The following is a 22,760-nucleotide window of genomic DNA, read 5'->3' on the forward strand; positions in this document are numbered from 1 at the left end:
ATCCTCAGGTCTCATCTGACAGGATTTTATATCTGAGCTGAAATGTAAAAATCCTCTTATTAAGTGTCCTTTTCTCCAGCGATGCTCCTGGCCTTCACACAATAAACAGATAGTGTTCACACACTTACATGTTGACACTATCCAACTCAGCTCTCAGAAAGAATCAACATGATGTGAAAGAACAATGACAGGACTGGAAGGTCGTACAGAGTGTGTGTATCGGACAGCGCAGTTTGATTTTCTGCTGTTGGGGCAGAGCTGTTTGGCTGCAGGCACGCTAAACCAGACCACACTGACTTCCCAGTTTTTGGAGAGAGACAATTGTTTATTTCATTTTTGTAGGACACTGTCAAAGTAAATCCCTTTTCATAAACAGACAGAAACTGTCCCAGCTGTGGACATTTTGACAAGCGCAGCCCTGCTGCACAAAGTTTTGCTCCCTGCGTCAAAAAGTTCCTGCACCACATATTGCTCTGACATAATGAAGCTTTTAAATCAGTAACAGAGCAGGAAACTATCGCCATCTTCATTTTACAATGGATGCAAAGCGGCCAGCTAGTAAAACTGATGTCCCATAAACAAAAGCTCTCGTGTTCCTCTGGCTTACGTGCATGCTCATTCAGGCACAATGGATTGATGGCAGATAGGACAGAGTTTGGCAAATTCACGGCCTCTAGTCTTCATGGATTTGGCACGAGAAGCCTCACGGCGGCTGAGACCTTTAAAGAAGGAGGTATGTAGGCCACCGTTCATCAGACAAGTCGATGGGATTAAATTCAAATGGAAGGCAGGAATAAAGGAGGACTGACAAGCAGCAAGTGGGCTTGGATCACTGAAGGAAGGACAAAACATAAGGATGAGAATCACCAAGTTTGAAAGATTTTACAGATTTGAACTCTCTTTGAAAATTATAGGTTTTAAAAAGATTTATCTGGTGATATAGGGTGACATTCTACACCTCAATTCTTAAGTCTTGGATTTCACTTCGGCTCCATCATTTTATTGCTTCCATATTTTTGTTTATGTCAACTTCTTGATAATTATGCATAATAATTTTGCTGCCTGCTGTTGACAAAACCTAATTGAAGACAATATCTTTAAAATAAAGTATTTAAAATAAAACTAAATAATATGTAATGTTAGTGATTCTGCAGAAATTCTGATTATTCTCTGAAAAAACAAAGCATGAAAACACAGATTTTTATTTTTTCATATTTCCCTTCCTTTGCTCATACTTTACAGGCCAGAAAAACAAGAAATACAATATCAATATGTCATGCTAAAACAAAACTACTCATGTTGACTGCTTTTAGACTGAATTCTTCATATGGTCTTGACTCTTCCTGTGGATCTCAGCCTTCGGTGTAAAATCGGATCACACCAGGGCTGCGTCCGGCGCTGAACTGTGGCTGGGCAGCTGCCTCCGCCTGGGACCGTTTGGCTCCTGACCAGCTGCTCCTCAAATTAAGTTAAATTGCCTCCCAGGATGTACATGATGTAATTTCATGAACCCCCACTCACACTAAAGTAGACACTAACAAAGACTCTACTGGAAGTCATTTACAACGGTCCACCATCTACAGATGTATGTTTTCACAAAGTTTTGGGAACAAGGAGAACCAGGAGGTGCAAACTCCTTCTTACTGTGGAGAGACGGCACTTTGTTTCTGTGCAGCCCAAAAGCAGAACAGTAATAATTATGTTCCAAGGAAAACTATGCAGAAAAAAAATGATGCGTCACACATGAGTTTCACTTCAAACTTTATTTCCCTTTTTGAACTAGTTGTAGAAGGCAGTTGTTTAGTCAGTCCACATATTGCCCTCTGCATGAGTGGTGAAATAATGCAAAGACAGAATGATGTAATTTTTTAATGACAGACATCCTTTGGCAGGATAAAACTCCAGCACAAAACCAGTTTCAAACTTCCTGTTCTTGTCTTGCTTGGTTGCCAAGGACAGTAAGTGGAAAGACAGACTGTTATCCTGGAACCGCTCGGCCATTTAGAGGCCACAATGTGGAAAAGCACAATGTTTAACAAGCTTGTTTGACAAAGGAGGCCCCCAGAGCACAATTTTATGTATTTCTAGAATGGACCACAAGTCTTGAAACAGTTAAACATTGAGTCTTTGTCCCGTCTAATGACAGAGCTGCAGTGAAAGAAACGTATCACAGAAACATTATTTGTGTAAAAAGATGAGTGGACACATGATATATTTGTCTTTGAAATATCAGTGAAGCAGAAGATGGAAGGAATCTGGACCTTTCAAAGCTGAACAAAGCAGAACTCTGTAAGGTGGGACTCAATGACGATGGCAGTTAAAGGGCAATAATGGCAACAATAAAGTGTGATGTGAAAAAAATATCATTTCTGAATAAAGCCACAGAAACTGTTATGAATAAATGGAAACAATAATCAAACTTTTTTTCCCAATCTATACAACATGTGGAATTAAAAGCTTCTAAGTCTAATTTATTAAATAAAATATATTTTATATATTCTTGCAAAGTAAACAAATAAAACATATGTGTGCTTTTGAAAACAATATTAGAAAACATCACCTTCGTAAAATATGTCATTTTTGCCCAAAAGTGATTTCTGCAAAAATTAAAATAAAAAAGAATCACCCCTTTGTATTGCAAAACAGATCATTTTTGGCAAAAAAAAAAAAAAAAAATTTGAGGCATTATTTTAGGAAGGTGACGATAATTTTCATCACATCTTAGCCCATCTTAATCTGCAGCAGTTATAAAATACCTTGCAAAAGTATTTATACCCTTTGAACATTTCTGCAGTTTTTCAGAACCCCAAACCTTGCTGCATTTTTTTTATTCTGGTAGAGAAACATAAAACAATGATCACTGGCTGTGGCAATGACATAAACATGGAGAACCGTTCAGCCCTTCATCCAGAGGAGGAAACGTATAAGCATGACTCAACTGCAAAGTCACCTGGGAAAGGAGATAATTAGTCAGGGAAGATCTGGAGAACCGGCGGTGGTGAAGAGTTTTGGACAAAGTGGAAATGTGGAAGTTTGCTGTGAGAATTATTTCCTTCAGAGGAAAACTGGCAAGATGGTGGGATCTAAACACAAGGTTTCGTTATTTTCATGTGTAAAAAATATTTTAAAAATTTGTGTAATCTCCCTTTTAATTCACAGTTCTGCTTTACTGTGTGCTGATCGATCATAAAATTCACTAAAAGTGAAATAGATTTTTTGGTTGTAACATGAACTCATGCAAAAGCTCAAAGGGTATGAATGCATTTGCAAGGAACTGTAGATCAAACAGAATTCATCTGTTCATATGACATATATTGCATAAAAACATAATAGTATTTAAAATGCTCCCTTTCAGCATAAAATAATCAAACAAGTTTTAGGTATATTATAAGTCTATAAGTGTATTTGACTTATTTTTTTTCTTTGCTACTTGAAAGAAAATATAAAGGGTTTTCATTATTATTGAAAGACGCACACGAGACAAACACATAAAAAATGAAAAATATATTAAATATGATGTAGTAATGAAAAATAAATAACATTTATGAGTAGAAAAGGGAGAATGCCTCCAGGGTGACTGCCAGCAGAGTTAACACAACACATTTCAGTGAAGTGAGTGGAGTTGCTGTAGTTGCTGCTCTGCATTGTAATGGGACCCCAGTGTGAAGCGTGGCCTGCGAATGGAGCCCAAGGTCTAATGAAGGCAGATTCCTTCAGTCCCGCTCAGGAACATGGAGAACAGGAACCTGCTAGCTAGTGAATATTTCAGCCTCTGGGCAGAGTTAGCTGCAGGGGAGTGAAGTCGGTGTAACGTTGCATTCACTTTCTCTTGTTTCACCCTGTAGAAGCAAACCTCTGCACGGCTGTTTGGGTTTAGTTCAAGAAAGTTGTTAGTATCAAAGAACTTTTGGTTAGTATAACAAGAAGCAAGAAAACCTGCAGTATTCTGAGGCTGGGGAGTGTTAGACTTTTTTCATTAAAAAAAGTAATTTAAATTAGATGAAGAATTTTAAGATAGTGACTAAATAAGAACTAGGTTTGAATTTGAACTAAATTTGATGCATAATATTGTAAAGTGGTATTAAAATATTTACAACTTTAAAAGGTGAGTTGGGTAAAACAGCGCCCCTACTGGCTTAGAGATGCAACAGATTCTCGGTAAATAAAAACAAACAATGTTGGTCATTTCATCCCTTCGCCATTTTGTACTTTGATTCAATTAATTAAATCAAAATTCAAATTAACTTAAATTTGGATTCAATTAATACAGACTTTGCAAAAACACTTTTAACTCCCTATTTTAATAGTTCAAATACCAAATATACTTTGATATGCTTCAACACACACAGTGGAAACCATCATAGCACAGCTGCAGAAGCTAAAATCTGCTCTCCCTTATCGCAGCTTTTGGGGTTACAGCCAATCAGCACCAGGGAAATGGTGCACATGGATTGGCTGCTTTGATAGTGTATCAAGTCGCATTAATTAGATTAATTTCAGCTTCCTAAGCTGCGTTGTCTCTCCAAAAAATTTAGACATGCTCTTTGAAAGAAATTGGGGAATGAATGGATTTTCCACAAATAATTTGGAGTTACGCTGCACAGAAAAATCCAGATATCTGTGAATACTGAACCGGAAACATCCAGTGTATTTCATGCAATGAAAGGATTTGAAAACGTTTCACGAGTATCTAACATAAATTCAGGCTTTCAGGGTTTCCCCCGTTGGAAATCCCTCATTCATTCAGCACATTGCTCAGATGAATGCTGAGTTTCAAGCCACGCCCCTTTGGTGCTGCAGGCTGCCTAAACACACAGCGCCCATAATCAATGTATGATGTCAAAGGAGGATTTGGGCACCACTGACTTAGACTGACGGAAGCAGAATTATACTTTAACATAACCCACAGTTTCAGATTTCATTTGAGAAAAGACAAGAAGGGAAGATTCACAGTCCTGTTTGTGACAGAATTAGAATTAAACTCACACAAAAACCATAATATATGAAGTCAAACCTGGACAGAAATGTTCAACACCGTTTTCAGATTCTTGAACAATCTGAAAATGGTGAAATCTTACCTCTTTTTATAATACCATAAAAGGGTTTTTACAAATTTTAAAATCTCATATTGTCTCCTAAGCTGGTTGTATTATTACACCCTAATTAAATATGAAAGGGAATACAGTCATATGCGCCGCATAGGTGTGTTTGTGGGTACAAAACGGAAGGAAATGATGGTACGACATGACGAAGGGAAAAAACTGACCTGGAGCCTGATTCATCCAGTAAAATGTGTGAGCAGAACAGTGTAGAAAAGGGGAAGGAAAAAAGATAAATTTGTTTTTGTTTTTATCCACATTCATTCAGCTTTTCAGTTATATCTCTACAGGGCATAAAATTCATCTTTGCAGCCATCACCACAATAAACCAGAGCAGTTTACACTCTTTGTAAGTCATTTATAAACTGCCAAGTACATTAACTGTTCAAGCTGCTTTAGAGAGTAAAAAAAAGTACAGCTTATCACAAAAAATAATAAGGGAGACTACGTAAAATAATTAAGACCCATGTACATATCAACAGCATATATATATTACATTACAGGTTTTTTGGGGATCTCCAGAACTGTTGTTTAAGTGGTTGGAACCGTAAAAAAAGAAATCCAGAGAGTTGCATCTTTTCAGTCTTCTGGCTTTTAAAAAATGCTAAGAAGCAGTTCCATAATGTGCAGCTTTCCTCCTGGAAACCCATGCTGAGAGGAGCTGCATCAGAGGCCGTCACCTCTTTCTGCTTTTTACCTTTCCTGACCTTTTTTCCAGTGATGAACCTGAGTGTTCATGATTCCTCTACAGAGTCTGTATACACCACTGTCTGCAGAACGGCCTCGTCAATCTGCAGGAATAACCTTCTGGAGAGTGCGAGCAGTCTGTGTCAGCACCATTCTGAGAGCAGCGACGGCAGGCCAGAAGGTGAGGCAGCGAGTCCCAAATGTTCCTTATTGTAATCTGGCCTGAGGTCAGAACCGCTCCCACTGCTTCTGCACTTTATGGGCCCTGAGTTGGCTCACTTCTACTCATCGATGACTTGCATCCCAAAAGAACGTTCTTACAGCTTTGGGTAGCAGATGAAAGAGAAGAAAAAAAGAGGGAAGGCTGCGGTTTGAATTCTTCACTGTTTGAGTTTTTTGTCTGTTTATGTTCCCGTTGTGGCTGTGGACACGTTATAACCCTGCATGGCAGAGAAAACATTTTCCAGGCTTTGGTTTTCAACTGACAAAGCGCGGGGGGGCGTGCGTGTGTGTGTGTGTGCATTTACATATGCATGCATGTGTGGATAAACTGTGTACTATGTCAGTATTTGTGTGTATAGATTTCAATGCAAGCCTTTGGCTGTCTTTTCAGAAATTTGGGGAGATGCTTAATGTCCAAACTTTGTTAAAAAAAATAAAGAGTCCTGGACAGAATCCTGAAGATCTCAACTTCATTTGGAAAAAAACAAAACATAAAAGAAATGTGTGACGTGTGCACTGGCTTAATCCACCAACAACATCTGGAATCACTGATGTTACGACGGCACAAAGTTTTCAGCTTGTCCAACACATAAACAACACTGTAGTCCCAAAGAAGATCTCCGAGCCAAAACGCGACCTGGAGGATGAAACAAGTGAAACAGGAGTTCAGATGTTCCTCTTTTAAAAGAAAGACAATATAACCTACAACAAATATTTAATTTTTCTTGTTTGACTTTTGGGAGAGGTTTTTTTAAAATTATTTTTCTGTCTGTCAAGCCCACTACGGGACGAGAGGCACAGGTTGTAAGAGTCTAATAACTAACTTTAGTTTATCACAAGGATTTAATTCAGACATCATTTACATTGTTTTGGTTCAGTGAAGCTGGAAAAATAGATAAATTCTTATTTCTGTCCTCTGGACCTTCTGAACTAACCATCAACACCATCCTAAACAGAAATACTGTTCAACATTAGAATAATTGTTCTTATAGACTAATTAGGAACCAGTCGAATCACCTTAAAGGAACCAACAACATGAAGATAAAAATGATCCAAAATTACACAAGCAGTTCCCATGATATGAACAGGAAAAATACATTGTGACTGATTCATGTCTGACTTCATTTTGATAGCAGCTAATGTAATAAAATGGATCCTAATCAAACGTAAAATGTGTATAAAGCCTTGGAACATCAGGTTTACTTCTGCCTATAAAACGTTCAGCTTCAAGGTTGTTATATAATAACTTCCATGTTATTATAAATCCATATTCACAGGTTCATGAACTGAGTGATTCGATACATAGGAAATGCCAATAATTCACCCTCTGATTTTCTATATTGATTCGATTTATAAGGACATTTCGGGTACAAAGATGACAAGGTGAAAAACTGGTGACAAAAAAGTCTCAATAAGATTTGATGTCAAAGCAGTTTTAATCTCATTATGGGGGGAAAAGTCATTAAGAACAGTTTTATGTTGATGCTCAGATATCCAGCAAACATAAACTAACCAAATTCATATATACAGATGAAATATATGTGCTGCAATACTGAAAAAGTGACAAAATGTATTTATAGTAATTAGTGTCATCATTATTAGAATCATAAGCATCTATAACAGATAAAGCATATTTAAACAAAATAAAAGCATTATTCAGACGATGATTTTGCTTTTATGTGCTAAAGCCACAACCTGCTGTTAAAGGTTCCCATCACACACACAGGTTTTAGAAAGATTGAGAAAACAGATGATGGCAGCTAGAATGCAAAGAGAGCAGGACTCACCTCAGCTACGGCACGCCAAAGACTTCAAGGCCAAAGGATAAAGGCAAGAGAAAAGAACAAGAAGAGAAAGAGAAACTGTAGAAAGAAAGAAAGAACAAGAGAGAGAGGGGGAAAAAAAGTTTGAGGATTAGAGGAACACTTGACACATGTTAGTACCAGAGACAAAAAAACTGAGGTTACATTATAAAACCATATATCTGCATATTATTAATATTGTTTGTTTGACTGGATGACATCCTTTTCATACTCGGAGATAAACATTGATTTTAATTTAACAGTTACTATTATAACTATTATTTCGTACTGTTTATTTTCTCTGTATGTGTATATATATATATATATATATATATATATATATATATAGAGAGAGAGAGAGAGAGAGAGAGAGAGAGAGAGAGAGAGAGAGAGAGAGTTTATTTGCAATTTTTTGCAGTATTATCAAAGTAAACTTTCCTTATAAAATATTTTATTGCGTGATCAAACAATATATTTAAATATATTTAAATATAATATCTACTCTGTACCTGTAATTAAACAGGTACAGAGCAGAATAAAACCCAGGATTACCACCTTAAGAGGTGTGTTACACAGGAGCACTAAGGGTGATGGGAATTGTATTTTCCTGTAATGGTCTCTTCTTAAGGTTTTCTCAGATTATTTTTCTGGAGTTTTTGTGGCTCAGACTGATTTTTAGTCATTTGCTTTAGCAGCTTCCAGCATTCCTCAGTGCAGCTCCTGCGCCTGTGACCACTTATTCCTTCCTCCATTTTTTCTCCAGCCTACACATGCATTTAGGTCATCTCCCCCCCCCCGGGAAAATGATGAGACACTTCAGGCATGTTTAGACTCAGTGGAAAAGTTTGGTCACGTTAGGTCGCTGGATAGGTGTTCATTTGTTTACTTGCTGTAAGAAAGTTGTTTTTTATTTTGATGTAAGCGACGGTCATTCAAATTTCAACAGAAATGCTTAATATATATGTCACTTTGTAATAATTTAACTTAAGTGAAATGAAATAACCTTTTATAATTCTGACTGAGGTTTAAAGGACTGGAACCAGTGAGAAGTGGAGACATAACACATCCTGGCTCCAGCAGTAAGCTGTATGGAGATTTATCAGTTATCTGGCTGATATGCAGAGTATGTGCTGCATAAAAACAGAAAAAGTCAAACATTTCAATCTCAGATTGAGAATAGTCTGTATCACGTTCTGTCATCAGATCTGCCAATAATTCAAACTGACAGGAAGTCATTTCTGACAGGTGTTATACCCATCTCAACCACTAGATGTCAATATCTGTGGAACATTTTCACTCTGAGTGGGATTGTCTGATAAGGGAACTAAAATGACTCATCTTTTTGTCAGATTGTGACTCGTTAGCAACATCATTACATATTTACTGATTTTAAATATCAGTAATTACCTTTTCTTCCAGATCTTTAATCTGCCTTCTCTGGATTTCTGTCTTGTCTTCAAGATCCCGAATTCTCTGTGGTTCGTTAGAGAGAGCAGAGATACAAATCAAGCCACAGACCTAAATAAAACCCTCTCCCTCCAAAGTTTCTCAGTAATATGTGTGAATCTAGAAGAACCTGGTGGGCCTGGTGCAGCAGCTCCATCCTCTCCTGGAGGATCTGGCAGTCATACTCTCGACTCTTCCTCAGCATCTGCCTCCTCAGCTTTTCCACCGCCATCCTCAGCTCATCCTTCTGATGCTCATTCAGGGGCTCACCGTACTTTATCACCTGATGAAAAAGAGACGGCAGACATTATAATGATCATGGTGAGTTCAAGAACTTGGATGTTTGTGCTAAATGAGGTTCTGTTCAATCAAAACGAGCTTCAAGGAATCACAAGATTCTAAGAACATCTGTGTGCCTTGCAGGGATAGAGCCTAGAAGAAAAGTATTCTTGGTATTATTAATTGAAGTGATGACAAGTTTCTACAATGTTAGCATTTATTTTCATGGAACTGTACAAAAAAAACCATTTGAAACGTCTTTGATTTTCCACACTGATAAGAGGGATGATCACAAGTACGCGTTCAGAATAGAGTTAGTGACTGTATTTAGTGCTGCATGCCTTGACATGCATCACTTTCCAAATGTTTACACTTAAAAAAAATCAAAAAGATGTGATGTGACATCAGATGTAAAATCAACCTTGTCCTGCTGCAGGGCGTTGTAAAGCGTCGCTTCCAACTCCTGGATTTGCTGTTAAAAATTAGAAAATGTCAAATGTTTAATCATCACAACAATACAAATCATATTTAAAATACTCAAACCTCATGCTTCATTTAATAATAAAGTATTTATGCAACAACATTTTTCAAAATAAGGCAAATGAACAGATGTATAGTGAATAAAAATAGATGGAAGCATGTTTGAATGTGAGGACAGAATATGTTTTCATATTCAATTCCATGCTTTTTATTATTTAACCAAACTTGAAAGAAGACATAAATCCAGTTCCAAATTATTCCAGATAGTGAAAATTGGTGAAAGCTATATTTATTCAAAGAAGATTAATTATTATGGAAGTTTGGAATAAAGTTACCCTAAAATAATACAAAAACGTCTGTCTGTCTGTCTGTCTGTCTGTCTGTATGCAATGTATGGGAAAAACATACCAGCAGTTTGAAACTTCTCCACAGCAAAGTGTCAGAGTATTTACCATGTAGGCCTGGTCCAGGGCCTGCTTCCTGTAGTCCAGCTCTTCTTCTAGATAACCTTTCTGTTTGCAGAACATTTCCTGTAACACAGAGGAGGTTGTTCATATAAATTAAGTTGTAAACATCTAATGTGATCGCACAGCTCAATAAATTTGGTTTAAGTCTAAAAATCAATGAATAATAAAATATTTGATGCTGTTTTAAATATGTGTGCATTTCATGTTGCTGAATTGCATTATTAGAGAAGATAGTTGTGATTATAATTGATTATTTTTTGTGAAAATCTTAAAAGAATTTAGCTTAGCAATTTCCCATGACCCACCATTTCTATCTCCAGGTCCATCATCTTTTGATGCAGTGCTGCTTCTGTCCCTTCTATCTGCTGGATCCACTAGAGGGCGACATTCGTCCAAATTTAAGTCAGTTTAACGGAAAGCGCAGAATGTACAGGAAGTTGATTCTCAATCAAGATAAAGTTGCTTTTTTACCTTTTCTGCCAGTGACAAAACAGTGCTAGCCTGAATTATTGCCACTTGCTCCTCATTCCTCAAGTTCTGCTCATAAAAAAAGAAAGATTGTGATACATTTCTTGCTTTAGGAATGCATGCCAAACAGCTGAATTAATTATAAATTACCCCGTTGTCTCCTAGAATGTCTAGCAGTTTAATGAGATCTGGTATGCACACATCCTGTGAAGAAAAGCAGAATCAATAACACAAATGCAAAAATATGTTAAATTTGTAATAAATCTTTATCCTTTTGGTCATACAAGTCCTTCTGAACAAGCACCTTGACTCCTTCCTTCATACAGTAGATCTGCAGAGCACTGACTCCCTCGGAGAACGGGTGCATTCTCAAATGGTTAAAAGGTGGAGACCTCCTTTCCCGCTCCTACCAAAGAAACGCACATTTTAATGTAGGACTAAACCACATTTTCTTATCGTACAACCACAAACATCAATGTATAACATTTTTTGACCAAACTCAAAAGTAGAGCAGAATTGTAAAGAAGAAGGAAAAGTAAGCATGGTAGTTCAGTAAGCTCAGTCTGATTGGGTGAAGAATGTCTGTGAGAATCAATTTTCACGTCTTGCCATATATTCTCAGAATTTTGGTCATTTTTTTGTCAGCCTAGATCAGAAAATGAATATGGTCAAAACCATTCCATTCAGTGGTTTCCATCATGTAACTCTTACACAGAAGCCAGATTTGTGGGATGCACAGCTCATAATGATCCTGTCAGAGAGCTGTGGCTCTCTGCAGCTCCTCCAGAGTGGCCCTGGACCTCTTTCCTGCTGCATTTATTAAGGTACTACTTAACCCACACGTCATTTAAGGTGGACTGTCCTGCTTGCATTTGAATCATATTCTTTCCATTTTCAGATGAAGTGAACAAAACTTCATGAGATTTTCTTTTTTGATGTAACTTCTCTAAAACCAGCCTGCCGTGTTTCTGGGCCTTCATGATGCCGTTTGGTCACTAATGTTTTCTAACAAACCTCTGAGCTCTTCACAGAACTGCCAGAATAAAAGATTTACTATGTTTACTGATTGAGTGATTGCTGATGGCAATAAGTAGCCATGGATTTTATTTAGGAGCATCAGAGGCTGAATACAAATCAATCAATCAATCAAATTTTATTTGTATAGCACATTTCAGCAGCAAGGCATTTCAAAGTGCTTTGATTCATAACAAACACAGAAACACAATGCAACATAGAATCAATAATCAAAACATGACATTAAATCAAGTGCCATAGTTAAATTCATAATTGATTATGTTTCAAATACAATAAACAGGTGGGTTTTTAGTCCAGATTTAAAGGAAGTCAGTGTTTCAGCTGTTTTACAGTTTTCTGGAAGTTTTTTCCAGATTTGTGGTGCATAGAAGCTGAAAGCTGCTTCTCCTCGTTTGGTTCTGGGGATGCAGAGCAGACCAGAACCAGAAGACCTGAGAGGTCTGGAAGGTTGATACAACAACAGCAGATCTTTAATGTATTGTGGTGCTAAGCCATTCAGTGATTTATAAACTAACAACAGTATTTTAAAGTCTATTCTTTGAGCTACAGGCAGCCAGTGGAGGGACTTTAAAACTGGTGTTATGTGCTCTATCTTCCTGGTTTTAGTCAGATCGCCAGCAGCAGAATTCTGGATCAGCTGCAGCTGTTTGATTGATTTGTTGGACAGACCTGTGAAGACGCTGTTGCAATAATCAATACGACTGAAGATAAAAGCATGGATGAGTTTCTCTAGATCTTGCTGAGATCATGCTCAACATGTTTCTCTGTATCTCAATACGATAAATATTGAGCAAAATATGAAAGAGAAACATTCCAGCAGTATTACAGTTAAAAGAAGAAATTGGCCTGGTTTTAAAAATGAATTTCATCGTATTGATAATTCGCACCAACTTGATTTTGCTTTCCTGTACGTGTGTGTGATGCTTGACAATAAACACACAAGCTTCTTTTTTATTACATTACCACAGGAAAAGATACTCTTGTAAAACACATTATTACTGTTTTGAGCACATAAATCAGATTCTTTTCACCTGCAATCATGAAACCTCACAAGTTGTAGTCCAAACAAACAAAAAAAACTCTTGTTTTTTTCTGTCTGTCTGACAAAATCTACTGCAAAAAACTGAAACAAACATTACAGCTGACAGGTAACATGTCAGCTGTATTACCTGACATATTACACTCAATCCAACAGACTGAGTGTCTGTGAATTCCTGTTTCCCTGTTAGTGGCAAAATATAACTCTGTGGTCAGTTGGTTTGTATGGAAATTAACTAAATCGTCTGCAGCACAAAAAATCTGGATGTTAGATATGCAACCGGACTTCAGAGAACAGTGAGAATAGGAGGTTGACCAGAACGTGCAAAAATGATCAGACGCACTCCAGAGAGCAGTGCAGTATTCTTCTGTGAGTTGTGTTCACATCGTAGCTCAAAAGCTTCCTGCCACTGACAGATTTACCCAATTTGAGCTTGTAAGATTTATTTATTGGGTAATAAATGTGCAAGATCCTTCAGGCTAAACTCTGGGGAACTTTAAACATGCTAATGTGGGAAAAACCTTCATCTGGAATACGAATTGACTCACCTCCAGTTCCAGTATCCTGAACTCCAACAGCTCGTTTTGGTCTCTGGAGTCCTGAAGCTCCTGCTGCAGTCGACTGCATTCCGACTCCAACTTCTCCACCTAGAAAAAGTCAAGTTTATAAATTAAAGACCATCAAAGTCGAAACATAGTTACATTACAAATTCAATATTATGAGTTAAAATGTATTTCAAAGGAAGAACTGAAAGCAAGAAAAATGCTAAATATTGTTTTTAGAAGATAAAAGGGTTTAAGTCCAACCTTATCCAGCAACTCCTGATTTCTTCGTAAGAAGAGTTGCTTCTCCTCGACCCATTTGGAGTCCTAAAAAAAATAGACATAACTTTGTTTAAAGGAGGTAAAAACTGCCTTGCAAAGTTTTATTTTTTAGCCAGAACAAAAAGATAAACGGTAAAGGAATAGAAAATCCAATGACTTTGACAGTATTGCTGTTTTTTCAAGCTAAAAAGCTCAAAACAAACCTAAAGGACACATGTTGAAACATACTAGTTCCTTCCAGCGATTTGTATATCTTTACTCCAATATGAAGTTGAGAAATCACATCGAGTCACACCATGTTTACTGTAAGTTCATTATTCAAACTTTTGGAAAGTTTTCAAGTCGTTCTGTTTAACCCCCAACGTTCCCTCTGCAGGAATATAGCCTGAAGTGGCTGATGATTTTCCAAGGCTGCTCTTTTGTAGCCACATGGAAAGAAGTCTTTAATTTTTTTTTATAGTCTAGCACTGAGAATGTTTTAGTTGGCTTGGGCTGACAATAATTCAAGATTTTGCAAGTCTTTTAATTTTTTTAAAAGTCTTTGTTCATGTTGTCACTTTACCGTTTTAAAGTAAATAGCTGGTAAATGAAGAAAAGTATAAGCTTCCTTCACTCTGACACTTCAAAGATCCCCTGATCAGTAGGGGCCACCTATGTGTCTGTGGGGCCCTCAGAGGTTTGGTTGAGGAGCCTTAGACTGAGGAACAGATCATGGGTAAAGAAGTGGAGAAGTTTAAGGCAGAGTTGGGTTGCAAAACAATATGACATGATGTATGTATCTTGCATAGGCATGTTGATTCCATCATCAAATGAGAAACTGTTCGCCTGCCTTCATGCCCCTCCAACTTACCTGACAGGATGTGAAAGAAGGTTAAGCACAACCCCTGCTTAAGGCCTTTACTAACGCTAGGAGAGGACAGGCCTGCTGTCGCAAGTTCAATTCCCAGCCTGCTGACCTTTGCTGCATGTCTTCCCCCTTCTCTCATTGCCCACTTTCCTGTAAATTCACTATCAAATAAATGCAACTGCTGCCAATAAAACCTTTAAAAAAACATTCAGAATGAAGATGCTTTGGTCCAATAAAACCAAAATATACTATATGTATCTAGTTCTCTGTACATCATCATAAACATACATTCCTCATGGTGAAAGTATCACGCTCTGGACTGGTTATCCAATATTAGAGAGAGGAAAACTGGTCAGAGACGGTTGGAAAGTAAGTACAGCTAAATACTGGGTGATCCCGGATGAAAGTGTGCACTGCTTTATGTTAGTCTATTAAGTTGATGATTAAGAGTAATTCATACGTTTCCTTTTTGGTATGAAGGCTGCTTTTGTCTTAACATACATTATTAAAATAAAAAGATAGCTGCCAAGAGAGATTACTCTACGGTCCAACTCACTATGACCTGGCTTCAGTCACATAGCTTAAAGAGTAATATGATGCACTTTTTCATGAACTCACTTTCTCCCAAAGTTACAGATCTGACTTGCTGACTTCCCATAACTCCCTTCATCCAACATGCCAGAGGCTGTTCATCTTGGAGACCTGCTGTGGATATGGGTACGGCCTGGCGCGAGATTTACACCTTCTATTTTTTTTAAATGTAGACTCTGCTACAAGGCAAATGCATAAACGCCAGTAACATTAATTACGTTGTTCTCACCTGTCCCTTCAAGGTTAGTTCCTTCTCCAGGTCCTCTATCTTGGCTTTATACCGCAGCACGTCTGATTGCAGTTGCTCATGAGCCTGAAACATTAGCAAAGCCAAACTCTTTTATGTAGTAAATTAATTTTTCCAAGAAAATAGTTTTGTGTCATCTTTCCTCGTGTTCAGACCTGTTAGAACCTGGGGCCAAGCCTCTGTTCACTGCATTTCTTTTGTGCAAACAAGTATTTTAACACCTATGAACATTTTGCCATTAGGTATGTGCAGAAGTCAGGAAAAGAAAAGAAGACATATATACAGCACATGAATAATATACTGAAACAATGTTTATTTTTATGCAAGGTTTGTTCTCCCATATTGCAAATCCACAAGAAGAATCCAAAATACTTTCCTCATTTTAAACACCCACAGCCATCTAAGAATAAAAGACTTTCACAAGTTCAAGGCTAGAATACCTTATTTCCATAATAATACCCAATCCTAATTATAATCTAAAAGCTGCCACCTTATCAAAGAACATGACTGCAAAAGTCATGATAAGAGAATATCTACAAATCCTCTAACTTTAGCTTTACTTCACTGGTCCTAATGATTAAAAAATGTGTCTAAAGGCTTTGATTTTCATGTATTCTTACTGAACATTTCACATTTGGACTCCAGTCTTAGTTTTCTTCCAGCTGAAGTTGAGGGAAGATGACCAAAAATACGACCACAAACTGGGACAGATATTTTTACTTTTTGTTTCCTCTGTTCATATAACAAATTTGGTCATTTTGTCAGATTGTATTAAATCAATATCCATCTCTCTCTAAAAGTTCTTGCTCTAAAGGGTTCCTGTTTTCTTTCACGCTTTTTAATATATTTCTTAATTTTGAACATGAAAATAAATAGAACTATTGCAAACTAAAAGCAATGAGCAATGTACTGTATATGTTCCTTTAGGAATTGAAGAGAGGGTGTTTTGCCTTTTCACAAAGACTAAATACAGAATTAGATAAATTACATTATAAATCTGGTCAATAATTACTCTCCCACTAAAGTGAACGTGGCCATCAGGTGCAGTTTGTGGTACCTTGGCCTCCATCTCTGCATCCAGAATGCCTCCCTTCTGTTCCTGCAGCAGGGCGTAGGCTCGTTGAAGGGCCTGGTATTCCCTGGTCAGCTGGCGAAAACGTAACTCAGATTCCTCATTTGCGAGCCCCTGGTTTGACACACACATGGAAAAAGAATTATAATTTTAAGGATTAATATCTCAGGGTTTTGCTAATGTTTACAATAATTACATTAATTTGTGAACACAAGGTCTTACATCGGCCATGTCTTCATCAGGAGTAGCTGGGGTTCTGTCCATCCGAAACGACGCCACTGAAGAAGACTCAGAGTCCATCGACTCTTCATCGTAGCCAAAGAAGGTGTCTACTACGATGTGTCTCTGCACAGAAACACAGCTTGTTTTTCCAACAGTAGGTTTTTCTGTCAGTGTTTCTAAATAGCTGACTGAAATATTTAGCATGAAAAGGCCAACACACTGCTAAAAATACTGATATATTATTATTCTTTTTGATTAAAAAAATAATAATAATTTGCAACCTTCACTGGTCTTGAACTTCTTTTATGCCTCTTCTTTCGCAGCAGTTTTTCACGATCCTGGAAACAGGACACAGATAGCAGTACAAATAAAGTTACATCAATGCAATAGTTGTATGAACTGCTGAACACTGAATGATTGATGAGACATGGAATCAATATAAAAACAATGTGTTATCACTCATAAACTGCTGTGCTATACTTTATTGTTTGTATTCTGGACACCAGGGAAACATTTAAGCTGGAAACACTCCAGAGAAGTTCAGAAAATTGGGCAATTAGTCCAATTGGTCCAGCACATACAGTTCAGACCAAAAGTTTGGACACACCTTCTCATTGAATTCAATGAGAAGGTGTGTCCAAACTTTTGGTCTGTACTGTATGACCCTGGTTAGTTAGATCATCAGACCGATTCTATGTCAATAAAAAAATAAAAACAAATAAGAATTATAAGGGATTTCAGCAAACTTTTCTTTTGAAGAAATCCTGAAATGAAAATGCTATTTTATTACTCAGCTGTATTTTTGTTCTCAGCGTACATTTTGGTTTGTCTGTCAAAAAGACATTTTCACAGACAAACAGAGTAAACATACTCTTGTTAGTTCATCAATCATGCTTTGCTGCTCCAACACTTGAAGTTTGAGGAAGGCTATTTCCTGGTCATCATGTGCTTGGTCCAGGTCATTAAGGGACTTCAGCTTCTTCAGAGGAGGATGGGAGCCTATCCTCTCCTTCTGCACACACAGTAATAACAAAGGTCACTATGTGTAACTGCTGATCATCCATTATAAACACTGACGGTGATGTGACCTTGCTGACCATTTCAAGGTTCTCCTTTGTCAGGCTCTTCAGCTTCTCCTCCAGTTTCTGAATGTTCTGAGTCAAGTCGTCGTTCCTCTTATTCAGCAGCTTGTTCTTGTCCAGTAGGGGTTTGCACTGCTTTTCAGACTCTCTAACTCGCTTCAACTGTTAGAAAAGAAAATGGTGGTCAGACATGTGGCACAGCAAACAGGTTAGTCTAAGCTTTCCCTGTTCAATATCATTTAAAATGACCAAAATCTGTTCAATTTGCTAATTGCCAGTATATTTAGCAATTTTTAGAAACTTAGAATTGTTGTTCATATTAAAGACACATTTGTATTCCAGCTTTAACTTCCTGGTTGATTGAAGAAGTTTCCTCTGTATATTCACGTATTGTTCTTTATTAATGATCCCATTATTTTTCTGAAGTGATCCCGTCTTAATGATATAACAGATGAATGTTTAACCCTTGGACATCTGGACATTGTACCTGATGATGAACCAGGTCTAAATTCTCTTCTTTACATCTTGACTGACTTATTTAGATTTTTCTAAAATATTACACAAGAAAGCTGTGTGAGGCGCTACCGTAAAAGGAATTCACATTTCTGCCTTAAATGTTGTGAACTGAGCCATCATAAGTTTAAATTGCCATAGCATCCTTATGAAGGAAAGCAATAAAAACATCTAATAAAATATCCATGTATAGTTTTATGGCATATAATAAATATGAACGATTTTGGTTATCTTCCCTTACCAAAGTTATCAAAGTTTAGAGTAATGTGTTAGTGAGAAGAAAACTCTCTACTTTTAGTTTTAAAACAAAATTAACTGTTTCTTCATACTAGTTCATTTCTCTCATCCACCAGCAACGAGTTTCGATCCTCCAACTTGCGAATGGTTGAATTAAGTTCAGCAATTCGCCGCTGATTTCTTCGCAGGTCCTGAAACAACAAAAAGCACAGATTTAATATGAGAAGGATATTTTTTTTATCATAAACTGATGTGTTGAAGAAACAGGGATTTGCAGAAATTTTCAAAACTTCACATTTGCTACTAAGCAACCTCAAACTTTAATGTATCTTACCAGGGCTTTATGTTGCAGATAATTTCAAAGTTGTGTGAAATTGTGATTTATGGTAGAAAGAGACACATGAGCCAAATTATTTTTAAAATAAATGTGTGAAAAGTAGATTTACATTCAGCACCTCCATCCTTATAACCCAAAAATAAAAATTACATTAAAAATTAGCTGAATTTTCATCCTCAGGATGTGAGGAACTGTTAGCGGTATCCAAAAAGATTTGCAGCTGTTATTGCAGTAATGACTCAGGTGTGGTGAATACACACATACTTGAAACATTTTTCAGATATTTATGTGTAGAAGAAGAAGAGAAAAAGCCATAAGCCATTTTATTCCTCTTCACATCTACACTATGTGCTATTTTGCGTTGGTCCAGCACATATGACCCTGATTAAACACAGAAGTTTCAGGCTGGAATGTAAAACATAAAATAATCCCCATAAACTGCCTCATATTTAAAAGCTAAATCTTCCATGCTGTCCTTGTTTAATGATGGATTTAACTGAAACATGACCTACAAACAGACTTTACTGTCTGTTTTCCTTATGGGGTGTAAGTAGCTAAAGAAGTAGAAGACAAAATCAGAAAACACCACCCATCCTTAAAATTGAGGAAACATTATTAAAAGTCTTCCATGTATTTAATGCTGTAACTATCCGTGCGTCAACTGCAGACCTGATCACTGATGTTCAGCACTTACAGTATCTTTCTTGGTCATAGTACAAGAGTACAGAAGAATGAAAAATATTTTTCTAACAATCATAATCAAGGTTGAAAATTCTGACATCATGCCAATTGTACACACCGGTCAAAATGTAGAGGTTTTATAACAGTTTAAAATCAGACATACGCCAGACATAACATTATCATCAAAATATTAAAACTGACAAGAGGGCAGTCTTCTCATTAAAGGTAAGAAAAAAGGTGAAAGCAATTTTTTTCATGCAGCTTTTTTCATGTTTTCTCTGGTGTTTGGTGAACTTGTTTTGGTGCAGAAGTTCACGTGTTGAAAGGACTCATTGCCCTCACTAAACTTTTGGCTCCTTCTCAGCGTCTCCATCAGAGTCAGGTTTAAAATGTTAATATTACTTCCTGTCAGATGACCATAGAGGCAAAATGAAAAGATTATACTAAACCTAAATATGCCAGGGATATAAATTCCTTTGGGTTTAATGTGTTTAGATATAAATGGATGTTCAGCCTGGAGCTTTATGCTTTCTTTGTCATACTTTGCTCCACAGTCTTGGACGCTAAAATCCTGTGGAATCCCTATAATCTTTTAAAAATCTCCACTCTGTAGAGGGTTTTGTTTCAGTCAATCTTTTTCATTAGAAAATTTTCTAACTGTCATAAACTAGGACATTTAATCTTGAAAATTACTTTCTACCTTTGTCCAGAAGACTACGGTATTCTTGTTTCCTTTGTGGTATTTGTTGGATAAATTGTATTTTTAGTAATTATCAAATATTCGTTGTATCATGTAGCCTTGTAGTAACATTTAGATAATGTTTAAATATATGCTTTTTCTCTTTTTCCTCTATTCTAAGTAATGTCTCTGTGTGTTAAATAACTTTGATTCCTCCCTGTGACTTCCTTGAGATGCCATCAGCAAAGCCAGAGATAAGCGGGGACAACTCTTCTAGTAGAGTTTATTGCCCAGCAATAAACTCTGCTCTCCTGTGTGATATACAGCTTGTTTTACTGGCCGTGTCTGGTATTTCAACTGGAACAAGAAGGATTTAGATTGTAGATAATATATGTCTAAACAGTAAAAGTTATTAGCGCTGCAGCTGTGTGTTGACCCTCCCTTTTTTAAGCTGCAAGCGCCCAATGTATTAGAGTCCCCTGAAAAGCAATAAAATGGAGGGAGCGGGAGATGTGTTTCCAGAGTAGTTTGGAGATTTGTAACTGGAAACATCTCTGTCTGCTCTCCTCGCGAGTATATAAGAATCTAACTCTCTTTGTCTTTCTTGTGTTTGTTTAAATTGTCTCTAATAGGTATTTAGACCTGACATTATTACATAATTGAATCTTTTGTTTCCATAAAGCCAATTGAGATCAGTTTGTTTTTGATAATACTTACAGTAAGTCAGCTCTTTATTAAAATTCTAAAAATGAACTTTTCCGCTTACAGGGCTTCCACAGTGCTCTGCGCCGTCGCCAGCTCTTCCTGGGATTTCCCTTTTTGGACTTCCCAGGCCGCACTCTGCCTCTTTAACGAGGAACAGTTGTTCATCCAGGGCGTCTTTCTGCAGCTGCAGCTTCTGCAGGCAGCCAGCGGTGGACTCCAGCTCCTTCTCCAGAGAGAAAATGGTGCGGTCTTTAGATTTGATTTCATCCACCTTTTGTGAGAGAAAAGGAAATTATTGAGTGGAAGGAGTCTTATGTGACATATGAATAATGTTGTTATTGAAAACATCACTGTTCAGCTGTTTTGAAACATTAAAATACAATATAAATCAAGGCAACCCATCATGATACAAAATGCTTCAAAGATAAGTAGGAATCCCATAAACCTGCAGATCATTCTGGGAAACTGCAGGCTCAGAGCTAGCTTACATAACTGGACTGGCTCACACGAATTGATGGAAACTGAATCACTTTTCTCATTCCTGGCTTTGTTTGGCTCCCTATTTACTAAATCACTGTCAGTGCATACCAGCCTGCGGACGTCCCTCTCACAGTCCCACTTGATTTTAGAGATTTGTTCCTGATGCTGCTGATGCTCGACTCGCAGGTCTCCGGCCTTCATTTTGTCTGCCTGGATCATGTTGCTCAGAGCCTCGTCGGTCTGCTTCTTGGTGTTCTTCAGCTCCACTATCTCCTGCAGGAGCTTCACTCTCTCCTGGTCGAAGAAACGCCGGGCCTCCTCTCTGGCTTCCAGGGTCAGCGCTGTGCGCACCTGAAGAGGAATGAAACATGTTTTATTAAAAAAAGGATTCCATTTTTCTTCTGTAATGACCGCCATTTTTTATTTCTTTTTGCTTTACTTTTTACTTGTTCGGCAGATCAATTTTTAAATCCCCCTTTTAGACACAATCTGAGTTATGCCAATCAAAAACCAAAGGCACTACAATAAATGGAGGATGACAGCTTAAATAAGTGTCTTAACAAGTAAAACAATGGCTTATGTGGAGAAAAGTAAGACTTGCACTGCATGGCTGATATAAAGCACGCTTTCCTGGAGACGCAGTCATATGAAATGTTCTGGCTGCAGAATTTTATTTTGGATTTATTAAAAATTTTTTGTCACAAGTGGTCACTTAGGGAACTACCCTCTGTAGGCCATGAAAAGCCTTGGAGTGCTCTTCATGTCCTAGAGAGGGTGAGAGCACTTCTCTTCCTCCCTCGATAAATCACAATATGTCTATGAAGCCTTCTATTTATTATTCTTTCTTTCACATAAGATCCACATACTTGGGCATCATTAAAAAGGAAAACTTGAAGAATGCTGGTATATAAACTCACTTTTTCTCCACTGCCATCTCGAATGGCGTTCAGGGCGGCTTTGAGCCGTTGGTTCTCTTGGTCCTTGATCTTGGCATGCCGTGCCAGCTCCTGCTCATGCTGCCGTGTCAGGTTTTCCCTGAGCGCCTGCTGCTCTTTCTGCTTCTCTTCGTGCCATTTGGCCCGCTGCTCCGTCAACATGGCAGTGTGGCGATGCTGCTCCTGCTCTCGCACCCGCTTTACCTCTTGCACCTTGTCTCGTTCCAGCTTGCTTACCTGAAGCAGGAAAAGAGGAATTTATTGGATAATTTTTTTATTTTCCT

At 37.5% G+C, this 22,760-nt stretch overlaps 1 protein-coding gene across 2 annotated transcripts in view; it reads right to left on the reverse strand.

Moving 5' to 3' along the window:
- Window positions 1–1,744: 1,744 nt before the first annotated feature.
- Window positions 1,745–22,760, reverse strand: part of jakmip2 (janus kinase and microtubule interacting protein 2) — a 34,849-nt gene continuing 13,833 nt past the window's right edge. The window contains exons 3-24 of one of the 2 annotated variants that reach the window (XM_032576951.1): window positions 22,459–22,713; window positions 21,650–21,892; window positions 21,123–21,332; window positions 18,752–18,850; window positions 17,925–18,071; window positions 17,699–17,839; window positions 17,109–17,165; window positions 16,828–16,950; window positions 16,591–16,719; window positions 15,516–15,599; window positions 13,831–13,893; window positions 13,573–13,671; window positions 11,255–11,356; window positions 11,101–11,154; window positions 10,954–11,019; window positions 10,788–10,856; window positions 10,468–10,545; window positions 9,957–10,007; window positions 9,387–9,539; window positions 9,218–9,283; window positions 7,796–7,870; window positions 6,518–6,645 (exon numbers count right to left, since the gene is read on the reverse strand). In XM_032576951.1, the coding sequence (XP_032432842.1) occupies window positions 7,820–7,870; window positions 9,218–9,283; window positions 9,387–9,539; window positions 9,957–10,007; window positions 10,468–10,545; window positions 10,788–10,856; window positions 10,954–11,019; window positions 11,101–11,154; window positions 11,255–11,356; window positions 13,573–13,671; window positions 13,831–13,893; window positions 15,516–15,599; window positions 16,591–16,719; window positions 16,828–16,950; window positions 17,109–17,165; window positions 17,699–17,839; window positions 17,925–18,071; window positions 18,752–18,850; window positions 21,123–21,332; window positions 21,650–21,892; window positions 22,459–22,713 (2,340 nt within the window). In that variant the 3' untranslated portion in view covers window positions 6,518–6,645; window positions 7,796–7,819. Of the gene's footprint in view, window positions 6,646–7,795; window positions 7,871–9,217; window positions 9,284–9,386; window positions 9,540–9,956; window positions 10,008–10,467; window positions 10,546–10,787; window positions 10,857–10,953; window positions 11,020–11,100; window positions 11,155–11,254; window positions 11,357–13,572; window positions 13,672–13,830; window positions 13,894–15,515; window positions 15,600–16,590; window positions 16,720–16,827; window positions 16,951–17,108; window positions 17,166–17,698; window positions 17,840–17,924; window positions 18,072–18,751; window positions 18,851–21,122; window positions 21,333–21,649; window positions 21,893–22,458; window positions 22,714–22,760 lie in introns of both variants that reach the window. The other variant, XM_032576950.1, reaches the window with a different exon arrangement.

The sequence above is a fragment of the Xiphophorus hellerii genome, chromosome 11, assembly GCF_003331165.1.
Source record: "Xiphophorus hellerii strain 12219 chromosome 11, Xiphophorus_hellerii-4.1, whole genome shotgun sequence".
NCBI classification, from domain to species: domain Eukaryota; kingdom Metazoa; phylum Chordata; class Actinopteri; order Cyprinodontiformes; family Poeciliidae; genus Xiphophorus; species Xiphophorus hellerii.